This window comes from Hemitrygon akajei, unplaced genomic scaffold (assembly GCF_048418815.1).
Source record: "Hemitrygon akajei unplaced genomic scaffold, sHemAka1.3 Scf000092, whole genome shotgun sequence".
Lineage (NCBI taxonomy): Eukaryota > Metazoa > Chordata > Chondrichthyes > Myliobatiformes > Dasyatidae > Hemitrygon > Hemitrygon akajei.
In genome coordinates this window covers 1,353,406-1,369,555 of record NW_027331978.1, presented here as the reverse complement: position 1 = coordinate 1,369,555, position 16,150 = coordinate 1,353,406, and the positions used below count along the sequence as shown (strand labels likewise).

Genomic DNA, 16,150 nt, shown 5'->3' with positions numbered 1-16,150 from the left:
TCTCTCTCTCACTCTCTCTCTCTCTCTCTCTCTCTCTCTCGCACACACACACACACAGTCCACAGCAAACAAGACCTAGGGGTTCATAACAATGGCCACCCCCATTGTGAGCTGACAGGTGTGCCAGTAGGTGGGATGACTGAGTGAATCCTTTCCCACATTCTCAGCAGGTGAACAGCTTCTCCCCAGTGTGAACTCGCTGATGTTTCTGTAGGTGGGATGACTGAGTGAATCCCTTCCCACATTCTGAGCAGGTGAATGGCCTCTCCCCAGTGTGAACTCGCTGATGTCTCTGTAGGCTGGATAAATGAGTGAATCTCTTCCCACAGACTGAGCAGGTGAACGGCCTCTCCCCAGTGTGAACTCGCTGATGTACCAGTAGGGTAGATGACAGGGTGAATCCTTTCCCACATTCTGAGCAGGTGAATGGCCTCTTTCCACTGTGAACTCGCTGATGACTCTGCAGGGTGACAGAGTCAGCAAATCTCCTCCCACATTCTGAGCAGGTGAATGGCCTTTCCCCAGTGTGAACTCGCTGATGTTTCTGTAGGCTGGATAAATTAGTGAATCCCTTCCCACATTCTGAGCAGGTGAACGGCTTCTCCCCAGTGTGAACTCGCTGATGTCTCTGTAGGTTGGATGACTGAGTGAATCCCATCCCACAGTCTGAGCAGGTGAACAGCTTCTCCCCAGTGTGAACTCGCTGATGTCTCTGTAGCGTGGATGACAGAGTGAATCCTTTCCCACAGACTGAGCAGTTGAACGGCCTCTCCCCAGTGTGAACTCGCTGATGTCTCTGTAGGTTGGATGACTGAGTGAATCCCTTCCCACAGACTGAGCAGGTGAACGGCTTCTCCCCAGTGTGAACTCGCAGGTGATCCTGTAGGTTAGCTAACTGAGTGAATCCCTTCCCACAGACTGAGCAGGTGAACGGCTTCTCCCCAGTGTGAACTCGCAGGTGACCCTGTAGGTTAGTTAACCGAGTGAATCCCTTCCCACAGACTGAGCAGGTGAACGGCTTCCCCCCAGTGTGAACTCGCAGGTGATTCTGTAGGTTAGTTAACTGAGTGAATCCCTTCCCACAGACTGAGCAGGTGAACGGCTTCTCCCCAGTGTGAACTCGCTGGTGGCTCCGTAGGTGGGATGACTGAGTGAATCCCTTCCCACAGACTGAACAGGTGAACGGCTTCACCCCAGTGTGAACTCGCTGATGTCTCTGTAGGTTGGATGAATGAGTGAATCCCTTCCCACAGACTGAGCAGGTGAATGGCTTCTCCCCAGTGTGAACTCGCTGGTGTACCAGTAGGGTAGATGACTGTGTAAATCCTTTCCCACACTCTGAGCAGGTGAATGGCTTCTCCCCAGTGTGAACTCTCTGGTGTGACATTAGGTCAGATGACTGTGTGAATCCTTTCCCAGAAATGCAGCAGATGACCAGCCTCTGCCCGGTGTGGTGTGAACTGATTGGTGTGTCCACAGGTGGGATGACCAACTGAACCCATTCTCACACACAGAACAGGTGAATGGCCTTTCCCAGTGTGAACTTGCTGATGTACCTTCAATTGTGAAAACCGAGTGAATCCATTCCCACTGTCTGAGCAGGTGAAAGGCCTTTCTCCTGTGTAATTTACAGGCTTGCTATTTGGTCAGATGTCCGAGTGAATCCCTCCCCACAGTCTGAGCAGGAAGGGTGGTCAATTGGATCCCTTGCTCCACTTCTTAAACATCTAGACAGAGACAGCAAAACTGGTGTGCCGTGTTTGAGCTTCCTGGAGACGAATTCCTTCTCACTTTTAACCTGTAAAAAGATTTACAAAATCCATCAATGGGTGTAGGACAACATTTCAGATGAGATTACTTGAGTCGCTAAGTTTTGATTTGGCTGTTCCTCACTGTTACAATGAGGTTGAACCCAAGTTGGACAGAGAAATCATCTCCTGACTGGGCAGAGTGCTGGTATCTGAAATGACCATCAATTCCCTGATGCTCTTCCTGTCTCTATAAGAATGGGGCATTTCTGCCGTCTCCAATCTGTGCCTTGGCTCAGTTTGACTCTCTCAATTGGTATTATTCCCTGTTCCTGCTGAGCAGCATGGGTGCCAGGCCCCACGGTAACTGAAACACTCTCACACAAATAGTCTTTCTTGACGTGCAGCTGGGAACTTATTTTATGTATTATTAACTTAAAGTGCCGCAGTTTTAACACCATATAAAACTTTCCTGCTGAAATGACTGGTTGGTTCACACACCTGTCAAAAGGGGTTAGAGTGAGTTTTTGTATTATTTCAGGTTCTTGTCACAATCATAAAAAATTTCAACACAGAAACAGGCCCTTTGGGCCATCTAGTTTGTGCTGAACTATTTAAACAGCCCACTCCGACACCTCTACCATCCAGTTACTAACACAAACCTCTTAAATGTTGAAATCGAGCTCGCATGCACCACTTGTGCTGGCTGCTCATTCCACAGCTGGATAACCGTCTGTGTGAAGAAGTTTCCCTCATGTTCCCCTTAACATTTCACCTTTCACCCTTAACCCCTGGCCTCTGGTTGTCCCCCCCCCCCCAATCTTCATGGAAAAAGCCAGCTTGCATTAACACTATCTGTGCCTCTCTATCACAATCAAATCTCCCCTCAATCTTCTGCATTCCAAGGAATAAAGTCCTGATTTCTTTAATCTTTCCTTCTAACCCAAGTCCTCCAGACATGGCAACATCCTTGTGAATTTTCTCTGAAATCTCTGAACTTCTTTTACATCTTTCCTGTAGGTAGGTGACCAAAACTGCACACAATACTCCAAGTTAGGCCTTACCAATGTCTTCTAGAAGTCAACATAACATCCATCTATTGTTATCAGTACTTTGGTTCATGAAGGGCAATGGGCTGAAATTATTCTTTCCATCCCTATCTACCTGTGATACCACATTCAGTGAATTAAGGACTTGTATTCCCAGGTCCCTTTCTTCTACAACACTCCTCCGTGCCCGACCAGTCACTGTGAAAGACCTCCCCTGGTAGGTCATACCAAAGTGCAACAACTCACACTGGTCTGCATTAAATTCCATTTTCCATTTCTAAAACCATTTTCCCACCTGGTCCAGATAGATAGATAGATACTTTATTCATCCCCATGGGGAAATTCAACATTTTTTTCCAATGTCCCATACACTTGTTGTAGCAAAACTAATTACATACAATACTTAACTCAGTAAAAATATGATATGCATCTAAATCACTCTCTCAAAAAGCATTAATAATAGCTTTTAAAAAGTTGTTAAGTCCTGGCGGTTGAATTGTAAAGCCTAATGGCATTGGGGAGTAGATAGATAGATAGATAGATAGATAGATACTTTATTCATCCCCATGGGGAAATTCAACATTTTTTCCAATGTCCCATACACTTGTTGTAGCAAAAACTCATTACATACAATACTTAACTCAGTAATAATATAATATGCATCTAAATCACTAACTCAAAAAGCATTAATAATAGCTTTAAAAAAAAGTTCTTAAGTCCTGGCAGTTGAATTGTAAAGCCTAATGGCATTGGGGAGTATTGACCTCTTCATCCTGTCTGAGGAGCATTGCATCGACAGTAACCTGTCGCTGAAACTGCTTCTCTGTCTCTGGATGGTGCTATGTAGAGGATGTTCAGGGTTTTCCATAATTGACCGTAGCCTACTCAGCGCCTTTCGCTCAGCTACCGATGTTAAACTCTCCAGTACTTCGCCCACGACAGAGCCCGCCTTCCTTACCAGCTTATTAAGACGTGAGGCGTCCCTCTTCTTAATGCTTCCTCCCCAACACGCCACCACAAAGAAGAGGGCGCTCTCAACAACTGACCTATAGAACATCTTCAGCATCTCACTGCAGACATTGAATGACGCCAACCTTCTAAGGAAGTACAGTCGACTCTGTGCCTTCCTGCACAAGGCATCTGTGTTGGCAGTCCAGTCTAGCTTCTCGTCTAACTGTACTCCCAGGTACTTGTAGGTCTTAACCTGCTCCACACATTCTCCATTAATGATCACAGGCTCCATATGAGGCCTAGATCTCCTAAAGTCCACCACCATCTCCTTGGTCTTGGTGATATTGAGACGCAGGTAGTTTGAGTTGCACCATATCACAAAGTCCTGTATCAGTTTCCTATTGACCTCTTCATCCTGTCTGAGGAGCATTGCATCGATAGCAACCTGTCGCTGAAACTGCTTCTCTGTCTCTGGATGGTGCTATCTAGAGGATGTTCAGGGTTTTCCATAATTGACCGTAGCCTACTCAGCGCCCTTCGCTCAGCTACCATGATACACACTGCAAGCCATGATAGTCCTCTTGCAGTCCGCTAAACCCCCAGTCTTCTTGTCATCCACAAATTTGCTGATCCAGTTAACCACACTATCATCCAGATTACTGATATAGATGACAAACAACAACAGATCCAGCACTGATCCCTGTGGCAACCACTAGACACAGGCCTCCAGTCAGAGAGGCAACCATCTGCTACCACACTCTGGCTTCTCCCAAAGACAGTGTCTCATCCGATTTACTGTCTAATCTTGAATGCTGAGTGACTGAACCTTCTTGACCAACCTCCCATATGAGACTTTGTCAAGTGCCTTGCTAAAGTCCATGTAGACAACATCCACTGCCTTGCCTTCATCCACTTTCCTGATAACTTCCTTGAGAGACTCTCTAAGATTGGCTAGAGCCATTCTGCCTATCCTTTATCAGTCCACACCTATCCAAATACTTACAGTATATACTTGGGTCCTGCACACACATTCCAATAACTTTCCCAGTACTGATGTCAAGCTCACCAACGTATAACTTCCTAGTTTATTTTTACAGCCTTTCTTGAACAGCAGAACAACATTGTCTGTCCTCCAATCCTCCAGTACCTCACCTGTCACTAAGGATGATTTAAATATCTGTGCTAAGGCCCCGATAATTTCTGCACTTGTCTTCCGCAGGGTCCTAGCGAACAACTTGTCAGGCCCTGGGGCTTGATCCACACTAATTTGCCTCAAGACAGCAAATCCCTCCACCTCTGTAATCTGTACAGGGTCCATGATGTTGATGTGGCTTTGCCTCACTTCTGTAGACTCTGTGTTCAGCTCTTGAGTAAATACGGATGCAGAAAAAATCTTCCCAGATCTATGTTATCCCTTCATATGGATTACCATTCTGATCATCCAGAGAATTAATTTTTTCCCTTGCAATCTTTTTGCTCTTAACATGTCTGCAGAATCCCTGAGGATTATCCTTCACTTGTCTGCTGGGGCAACCTCATGCCTTCTTTTATTTCTTTCATAAGCGTTCACTTTAATTTCCTGTATTTCATAAGTACCCCATTTGTTCCTATCTGCCTGTACGTGGTATGCACCTCCTTTTTATTGATCTGGGAGAGGAAAGCCAAAGGGGTGATAGAGCTGCATGGTGGGAGGTGGGGATAAGGAGGGTTAAACTAAAGTTGCAGTGGGAATGGGAGCCTGAATAACAGAACAGATAGTGGAGAGGTTGTGGAGACAGATGTTGTTCAGGCCTCAGACAAAGTCAGGAATGAAAAAGTTGAGCATGGTGCAATGAATATGCTGAGCCCTGTATATTTCAATACAAGGAGCAGCGTTGGAAAGGTGGATGTGTTCAGGGCATGATCAACACCTGGAATTATGACACTAGGATCTGGCAACTGAGGATTGGGACAGGCTGCTTTATGGCAAATGTGTGCTTGGTAAATGGCAGGCCTTCAAAGCGAAATTTTGAAAGTAGTAAGCGGGTATGTCAGAATAAAAGGTAAAGATAGAAACTGTAGGGAAACTTGGATTGCAAGAGATATTGAGACCCTGGTAAAGCACAAAATGGAATTGCATAACAGGGATAGATAGATAGATAGATAGTATTGGAGAATATGAATATTATGGAGTATTGGAGAATATGAATATTATGGAGTATAAAACTTAATGCTAAAAACTATGGTGTGTTGGTATATGCTAGGGAGAGGTGGCTGAAAGCGGTCGCCTGCTGTGAAGTTGCTGTGTAACCAAAACTGTGTGAAATGCTAAAGGACAATGATGTGTCAATATATGCTAATCAGGTATCCAATTGAATGTAGAGACAATATGTGTTAATGAAACTCAGGGATATTTTGCTTTGAATTTGTCGACTACATAATAAAGCAATGTAGAGACAATATGTAGGGATATTTTGCTTTGAACAGGTCTGCTGTGTAATTAAAACTATATAGCCGATTAGAACGAATAAGTCAATAGGTAAAAACAATAGTAACTGTGATATGCACCGCTTTGATATGTTAATGCAGCTAAACCAGGTTTGCTTTAAAAAGCTGCTGTATCCAAGAATCGGGAGGCAGTCAGCAACCAGCTCAATGACTGTCTCAGCTTTGATTTGCAAATTAAAGTTTAACCCTTCTTGAAGAATCTTCTGCGTCTCCTGGTCATTTGAAAAGCACGAAAAGCCACGACATAATTGGCGTCAGTCGGCAGGATCGGGCAGAGACCCGCAGAAGGGAAACGGCAGATTGGGAACGCTTCCCGGTCCTCTAGGGACTCCCACAAGGCTAACAGAATTAAGGGTGCACCCAAAACAAAAGGAAAGCGCTTTTTTGTGACAATTTGGACTAAGAATTCTGTTGGCTTTGAGGAGGTCTTGGAGTCTCGGAAGTGTAGAACCGCTGCCAAAGGGTCTCTCCGGTCCAAAGAATCTGGCAGAATTGGGGGTTAACGGAGGAGGCTCAGAGGATTGCTCAAGAACACTGCAGTGAGGGTAAGTACAAATAAGTTAGTACGTTAAGAAAAAGTCCTCGCGGTTACCGCCTTGAGAGAAGGGTCTGCTCGGGCGAGGTGTTAGAATAGAATTAGGGAAAAAAGTCCTCGCGGTTACCGCCTTAGAAGAAGGGTCTGATCGGGTGAGGTGTTAGAATAGAATTAGGGAAAAAAGTCCTCGCGGTTACCGCCTTGAGAGAAGGGTCTGCTCGGGCGAGGTGTTAGAATAGAATTAGGGAAAAAAGTCCTCGCGGTTACCGCCTTAGAAGAAGGGTCTGCTCGGGCGAGGTGTTAGAATAGAATTAGGGAAAAAAGTCCTCGCGGTTACCGCCTTGAGAGAAGGGTCTGCTCGGGCGAGGTGTTAGAATAGAATTAGGGAAAAAAGTCCTCGCGGTTACCGCCTTGAGAGAAGGGTCTGCTCGGGCGAGGTGTTAGAATAGAGTTAGGGAAGAAAGTCCTCGCGGTTACCGCCTTCAGAGAAGAAGGGTCTGCTCGGGCGAGGTGTTAGAATAGAGTTAGGGAAGAAGGTCCTCGCGGTTACCGCCTTCAGAGAAGAAGGGTCTGCTCGGGCGAGGTGTTAGAATAGAGTTAGGGAAGAAAGTCCTCGCGGTTACCGCCTTCAGAGAAGAAGGGTCTGCTCGGGCGAGGTGTTAGAATAGAAGTAGGGACAAAAGTACATTAACAAGAGAGAATAACATGACAGGTAAAGGAACAGCAGTAGAGATTCTGTGCAAAAAATTCCCATTTTTTAAAAAATGAAATCACAAAAACTTCAGAAAAATGGGAAAAAAGAACCAAAAACCTGGTCACAAAGTGACCAAAAGAAGGAACATTTGATGTAAGTTTGTGCGAAGAAATGGAGGAACTAACTAAAAAGTACAAATCAAAAGATAAATCTAAGAAAAGGGAGCAAAAAAGAGAACAAGAAATGGAAGTGCTAAAACTCTTTAGAACGGAGGGAGAAAGGCTGAGGAGGACAGGTAGAATATTGATTGCAAGTGAGAAAGATACAGAGGTGCTGGAGAGACAGAGAGACAGAGAGAGAGAGAGAGAGAGAGAGAGAGAGAGAGAGAAAGGTACAGTGAGAGGCTGGCTTCAGCTCCGTACCGGGATGCGAAAGAAACAGAAAACCTCCCTCCCTATAATGAGGAAGGAACCCCTAAGTGGTGCCCCCTGCTAACGGGAACAGTAAACATGCAGGGAGAAGTACAGGTTTGGGATAATGAGGAGGAAGAAAAAAACCAATATGAGAAGGAAAAAGCGGCGATATGGCAGGAGATACAGGCAGAAAAGATAAAGATAGAACAGGTACAGGGAGAAATGCAAGAACAGATTGAACGGATGAAATACTTGAGGGAGGCGAAGGAATATGAGGAGTATTGGTTATACCATAGGAATAAACAGACTAGAAAAGAGAGTGGCTCATTGGAGGAGCAAGAGTTAAGTGGACAGAGAGAGAGGATGCGAGAATTTATGGGGAAGAGGTAGGGGGCAGAAGCCTAGAAGGACAGAAGGAGGCAGTAGGGGAGCGGCTTGCTGAAGTAGAGAGAGAGTCAGGTAAGTTACAAAAATGGGAGTACCAGGAGAGATGCGAAAAATATTCAAGGGGCCATCCAGGCATTGAATCAAGACAGACAGGAAGGACTCCACAGGGAGACCGAGGGAAGAGCAGAACCCCGGAGACATTTGTGTGGGAGGCAGTAAAGACATACCCAGAGACAGATGGGGAGTCAGGGGAGGAGGAAAGCCAGGGTAGGTGGGAAGGAGGAAGAAGAATGATGCCGTTGTTAGTTAAAGGATCAGGACAAGTGCAGTATATCCCTTGGGGATCCCAGGACCTAGAAGGGCTGAAAAACACTCTGCCCAATTTACATGAAGGAGCAGGGAAATGGATTAGAGCCTTTGAGGAAGAAACAGCAGGACGATTATTGGCTATGGGAGATTTGAAGGCACTGTTGATAAGGTTGATGGGAACCTCCAAATTTAACGAACTAATGGAAATGGCTGGCATAGTAAACTCGAACGACCCAAGAACTGATGGAGACGGGTTTGACAGAATGAGGCAGAGGGTATGGCAGGCCCTCAGAAAGCTTTATCTGCCCAAAATGGACCCCAAAGCCTTAAAGGGGGATCCACTGGGAAACACTGAAAACCCAGCAGCCTACGTAGAAAACCAGTTGAAAAGGTGGAGACTGGAGACTGGAGACTGAGCAAGAGGTGGAGAATAGCTTATTTATGACCTCACTGTTCCGACATAGCATTTTGGATGCAATGCCTCCACAAGTAAAATCCAAACTGGAGGAGGTGGTTGGGCTAACGTCAAAGACCTCACAAGAATTTAGAGACCACGTAGTCCATGCCGTTGAGACAAACAAAGGTTGGCTGAGCAGCAGGAAGAGGTGCAAAGAAAGTTAACACAAATGCAGCTCGAAGAACTCAAAAAGAAGGAAAAAGAGAAAAATAAAAAGATGCTGCCAACAACCACCGGTTCGAGTACAGCCACCGAACTGGACAAAGCACTGCTATATGGAGGGGCCGATCATACTGTAAGACAAGGGCTGGAAAACCCCATGCCAATAATTAACTTTGAGGGAGCATCCCCACAAATGTTCTATCAGGAACAAACTAAATTCAAACAGCCCAGACAGGACTGGAAGTCCCAAGGAGGGGGACAGAGGGGCTATGGGCAAAAGGAGACCAGTCAGAAGACAGTGGGAAAGAGAGGTAGAGAGATTGTGCTGGGAATGTAATCAGCCAGCCACAGTATGCCCGTCACCTTCCCATGTCAGGAAAGTTTATTAAGACGGTAGGGTTCTCGGGAACACAGTTAACACAGTGCACGGCTCCAGTGCGGTTGAGAATGGGAAGTAAAGAAATTGTTTTGCCGGTGCTAGTATTTAAAGGAACTCCGATTAATTTGTTAGGCAGAGATGCCTTGTTGAAACTGGAATTAAAATTAGAATGCACCAGAAATGGGCTGAGTGTGAAGGGGCTCAATTGATAGTGCAAGAAGACAAGAAGACTAATGTCTTTTGGATAGGAGACATCGCAGATCAGATTCAGGAAACCTGGGAAAAATTGAAAAAGGGCGTGCAGGCTATATTACCCAGGGCTGTAATGCCCAAATCTGAGCTACATTGTACAGTGATTTTTGACGAGACTCGGAACAGGGAGTTAGAGGAGCGATGGCACCTAGAGGTATGTACCCAGCAGCACCTGGAAGGGGAGGCTGTGATAATTGGAAAGCAAGGGGCAGCTCTACAAGTTAAGTGGAACACCTTTTTAGAAAAATGGTACAGGATACCGGAGGCGGCACCCCACGTAACGTTGTTGATAAATAAGGGATATCAGTCTAAAGACTTAGGACCTTTAGTTAAGAGTGCTGAAACCGTAACAGTGTGGAGGAAAATCACGCCAGAGGTGTGGATATCAGAAGACAACAATTGTATTAAAATAATGGTAAGTGTAGATATGGTAGGGATAGTGAGAGAGGTCGAAATAACTCCCCAACCACACATGCCCGTGCTGGGAAAAGAAAGAGGCCAGCAGAAAGATAAGGGGTTAGATGAGTTGCCGCCTATTCTGTGGTCACAGCATGACGCGGATGTAGGGAAAATAAAAACAGCTAGTCTGGTGGAAATAAAGCTAAAGAGAGGAGCAATTCCACCCAGGAGACCACAATACCCTCTAAGACCAGAAAATAAAGGAGGAATAGCGTCGACAGTGCAGGGGTTGCTTAAAATAGGAGTGCTTAGGATTTGTTTGCATTTACCTACAGAGGTGCTCAGTATACCTATACCAGAATGCCGCAAGGATTTAAACATTCACCACACATTTTTAATCAGGTATTGAAGGCAGACCTAGAGGGCATGCCATTGGAAAGTACATTGTTACAATATGTGAATGACCTGTTGATTTGCTCCCACAGCGAGGAACAATGTAAGCAGGACACTACAACTCTGTTAGAGAAGCTAGCGCACGGAGGACATAAAGTATCCAAAAAGAAACTGTGATTCTGCACGCAGCAAGTGGAATACTTAGGCAGGGTAATATCCAAGGGAGTGAAGGCGATAGCACTAGATCAGATTGAGGCAATAGCTAAGGCCCCAAAACCCCAGACTGTAGGGCAGATGATGACATTTTTGGGAATGGCTGGGTACAGCTCAGATTGGATAGGAGAATATGCCGAGATTGTGGCACCTTTGAGAAAGATAATGAAAGAAGCAGGACATACTAATTTAAAGAATGGCTTACAGTGGAATGGAGAGGCGGAGATAGCTTTCAGTACTAGTAAGCAGGAATTGCAGTCAGCACCACAAAGTAGCAGAACTGCTGGAAAAAGGGAAATTTGTGCTGACGCCAGCCAGGATAGCAGCGTATCAGATGCTATTGACATTTCCTGACATAACTATACAGAGATGCACTACCAGTAATATAGCCGATTTTATCCCTTTAGACTATGAAGGAGAACCCCATGATTGTGTAGGGAAGACAATGGCATTTGCCAAATTGAGAGCAGATTTACGGTCAGAACCACTAGAGGAGATAAACAGGTTCTGTTCGTAGACGGCTCTTGTTATAGGGACTATGATGGAAATCACACAGGATTCTCAGTGGTGCAGCAGGATCAGTCGAGCTATAAGATTATTAGGATGGAGGCCTGTCCCCAACCGTGTTTTGCCCAACTAGCAGAAATCAAAGCTCTGACAGCTGCGTGTGAAATGATGGAAGGTGAGAAAGTAGACACCTATACTGATTCGGCATATGCTCACGAAGTATGCCATTTGTTCGGGGCAGTGTGGAAGCAGAGAGGTTTTTTAAAAAAGTAGCGGAGATCCCATACAACATTGTCAGCAAATTCTAGACTTAATAAAAGCCATAATGAAACCTAAAGCATTGGCTATAGTAAAATGCCAGGCTCATAAAAAGGGAAACGATGTAATAACAAAGGGAAATCAAGCTGCAGACGAGGCAGTTAGAAAAGCGTCTGGATGTACGTCAGCTGTCATTGCCCCCCAGGTAAGCCTAACTCCAGAACCTGACGTAGAGGACCTAATTGAAATACAAGGTAAGGCAACTTTGGCAGAACAGACAATGTGGAGAAAAAGGGGGGCCAAGCAGAACCCGGAAGGCTTGTGGAGCACGGAAGACGGCTTGTTGGTAGCGCCCACCCCTCTACTGACGATTCTGATTTCAGAAGCGCATGGGATTGACCATTGTACAAAGGGGGAAGTGATAAGGAAAATAAAGAAGGATGGTTTTTGGTCACCTTATTTACAGGCTTCAGTGGACTTTGTCTTATCACGGTGCGAGGTATGCGCACAAAATAATGTTCGGAAGGGAATTACAACCCCAATAGGCCACATTTCCGTACCTGAAGGACCATTTAAACATTTAGTGATCGATTACGTAGACATGATAAAGCCAGTGAGAGGGAAAAGATACATGCTGGTAGTAATTGATAGATTTAGCAGATGGGTGGAAGCGGTACCTTCAAGAGATCAAGGGGCAAAGACAGTGGTAAAATTTCTGACAAATGAAGTAATCCCCAGGTTTGGAATACCTACGGAAGTTAGTTCAGACAATGGTTCAGCTTTTATCCAGAAAGTGCTCAAACTGGTACTACAGGCACTGAGGATAAAGCAAAGATTTGGATGTGTATACCACCCTCAGTCGCAGGGCATGGTAGAGAGAATTAATGGAACCCTGAAAGCCAAATTAAACAAAATTTGTGCAGATACTAAACTTAATTGGGTCGATGCTTTACCGTTAGCATTGATGAGTTACCGCATGCAAACTAATCGAATAACATGCCTGACACCGCACGAGATGCTCACTGGGAAGCTATCATACCTGTGATAGGGGTAAGCAAAAATGTTGAATGGATAAACTATATATACTATAATCAACAGAGGTTCATCAACTACACCGATGATGCACTGGAGGCCTTATGGCAACAGCTGGATGCAACTAGCAGGGTAGCGTGGCAAAACAGGTACTGGTTTGGCTTTTGGCAGAGAAAGGGGGTGTGTGTGTAATGTTTGGAGAACAATGCTGCACTTTCATACCGAACAATACTAGCCCAGAAGGGTCTTTCACCAGAGCAATGGATAAGTTAAGGAATCTGCGGACGGAGGTCAAACAGAATGCAGGGTTCGGACGTCAGTTCTTTGATTGGTTAGAAAGTAGACTCGGAGGATGGGGAGCATGGATGACTAAAGTAGTAATAACTGTCAGTATTGTATTGTTGAGCTGTGTGCTTGTGCTGTGCTGTTTTCTTCCTTGTCTCAAATCTTTTGTAGTGCGTGCTGCAACCAAACAATTTCCGATGCTCGTGACGATTGCCGAAGCTAGCGTAGTGGAGACAGAAACACCGGAAATGTATCGTTACAGCCTACAACACCTGCAGGATGACCAGGAGCAGAACGACAGTGTGGGAGTAGATTGTAAGGGCGTTTGAGTCTTTTTCCCTGTCTCAGGTACAAAGGGACAGGTTTTTGGCTCAACGGCCCAGGGTGGCAGGGAGAGAATACTTTGAGGTCTCGGCGCAGGAAATTTTAGTTTAACCCGGAACTTGGGAATAAGTGCTTGAGCTCATTGGGGCTTTTGTGCGCAGACTCTTAGTCTTCTCTCTGTGTGAGTGTGAGACCCGGAGGGGTCTCAAAGGGGGGATATATTGGAGAATATGAATATTATGGAGTATTGGAGAATATGAATATTATGGAGTATAAAACTTAATGCTAAAAACTATGGTGTGTTGGTATATGCTAGGGAGAGGTGGCTGAAAGCGGTCGCCTGCTGTGAAGTTGCTGTGTAACCAAAACTGTGTGAAATGCTAAAGGACAATGATGTGTCAATATATGCTAATCAGGTATCCAATTGAATGTAGAGACAATATGTGTTAATGAAACTCAGGGATATTTTGCTTTGAATTTGTCGACTACATAATAAAGCAATGTAGAGACAATATGTAGGGATATTTTGCTTTGAACAGGTCTGCTGTGTAATTAAAACTATATAGCCGATTAGAACGAATAAGTCAATAGGTAAAAACAATAGTAACTGTGATATGCACTGCTTTGATATGTTAATGCAGCTAAACCAGGTTTGCTTTAAAAAGCTGCTGTATCCAAGAATCGGGAGGCAGTCAGCAACCAGCTCAATGACTGTCTCAGCTTTGATTTGCAAATTAAAGTTTAACCCTTCTTGAAGAATCTTCTGCGTCTCCTGGTCATTTGAAAAGCACAAAAAGCCACGACAATAGATACTTTATTCATCCCCATGGGGAAATTCAACATTTTTTTCCAATGTCTCATGCACTTGTTGTAGCAAAAACTCATTACATACAATACTTAACTCAGTAATAATATGATATGCATCTAAAATCACTACTGGAGGAGCTCAGCAGGCCAGCATTAATAATAGCTTTAAAAAAAAGTTCTTAAGTCCTGGCAGTTGAATTGTAAAGCCTAATGGCATTGGGGAGTATTGACCTCTTCATTCTGTCTGAGGAGCATTGCATCGACAGTAACCTGTCACTGAAACTGCTTCTCTGTCTCTGGATGGTGCTATGTAGAGGATGTTCAGGGTTTTCCATAATTGACCGTAGCCTACTCAGCGCCCTTCGCTCAGCTACCGATGTTAAACTCTCCAGTACTTTGCCCACGACAGAGCCCGCCTTCCTTACCAGCTTATTAAGACGTGAGGCGTCCTTCTTCTTAATGCTTCCTCCCCAACACGCCACCACACAGAAGAGGGCGCTCTCAACAACTGACCTATAGAACATCTTCAGCATCTCACTGCAGACGTTGAATGACGCCAACCTTCTAAGGAAGTACAGTCGACTCTGTGCCTTCCTGCACAAGGCATCTGTGTTGGCAGTCCAGTCTAGCTTCTCATCTAACTGTACTCCCAGATACTTGTAGGTCTTAACCTGCTCCACACATTCTCCATTAATGATCACTGGCTCCATATGAGGCCTAGATCTCCTAAAGTCCACCACCATCTCCTTGGTCTTGGTGATATTGAGACGCAGGTAGTTTGAGTTGCACCATATCACAAAGTCCTGTATCAGTTTCCTATACTCCTCCTCCTGTCCATTCCTAACACACCCCACTATGGCCATGTCATCAGCGAACTTCTGCACTTGGCAGGACTCCGAGTTATATTGGAAGTCTGATGTGTACAGGGTGAACAGGACCGGAGAGAGTACGGTTCCCTGTGGCGCTCCTGTGCTGCTGACCACCGTGTCAGACCTACAGTCTCCCAATAGGCAGACTGACTGATAGACAGTCAGTTTCTTATGGATATCAGAAATGCAAGAAAACACATAAGAAATCAATCAGGATGGCTAAAAGATTGCATGAGGTTGCTGTCACAGAAAAGGTGAAGGATAATCCTCAGGGATTCTAGTGATAGATTAAGAGCAAAAGGATTGCAAGGCACAAAGTTGGTCCTCTGGAAGACCAGAATGGCAATCCACGTGTGGAAACAAAGCAGATGGGGGAGATCTTAAATATTTTTCCATCTCTATTTACTCAGGAAATGGACAAAGGGTCTATGGGAGTGTGGAAAAGTGGCATTAACCATTTCAACCCTGGGGGGAAAAAACACTCCTCTGGCCACTCACACACTCAATACCCCTCATCATTTTATACACCAAAAAATGTCTCTAAATATAAACAAGGAAATTATACATTGCACAGTCTACTTTCCACGATTCAGTACATTTACATGGACAGGTGTGTAAAAAGGGCCCAACGAATATCAGGGACAAACAGGCCCAATTCACCACAACCACAAACTGTTCCTGCTGCTACCATCCAGGAAACGGTACCACAGCAAAAGGACCAACAGGCTCCGGGACATCATCTACCACCAGGCCATCACACTGATTAACTCATGCTGATATAATTGCATTTCGATGTTATATTGACTGTCCTATGTACAAACTATCTATTATAAATTACTATAAATTACACATTGCACATTTAGATGATGTAAGGTAAATATTTCTACTCCTCATGTTTATGAAATATGTATCTAATAAAGTCAATTCAATTCACCCTCTCCACTATCTGTTCTGTCATTCTGGCTCCCATTCCCCCTACAAATTATTTTAACCACATCACCTCCTCCGCTTTTCACTGCCGCTAGCAAGCCTTACCACTAGGATATTTGTCCCCTCTTGTTCTGTTCCTCTAACTAACGAATTCCCTATCAGCCTTTTGACTTTCCTCTGCCAGGTAATTCCCCCCAACAGCTTCTAAAGTGGTTCACCTGTTGTTGTTGGGGATGGCCACTAGAGTACTCTGCAATGGATATTTAACCTCATTCCCCTTCCTGACTCTCACCCAGTTTCCTGTGTCCTG

At 44.9% G+C, this 16,150-nt stretch overlaps 1 protein-coding gene across 1 annotated transcript in view; it reads right to left on the bottom strand.

The window, feature by feature from the left end:
• LOC140722902 (uncharacterized) overlaps window positions 1–16,150 on the bottom strand; it is a 63,574-nt gene that overhangs the window by 13,521 nt on the left and 33,903 nt on the right. Inside the window, exon 4 of the mRNA XM_073037543.1 lies at window positions 183–1,354. Coding sequence (XP_072893644.1) covers window positions 183–1,354 — 1,172 coding nt within the window. The remainder of the gene's footprint in view (window positions 1–182; window positions 1,355–16,150) is intronic.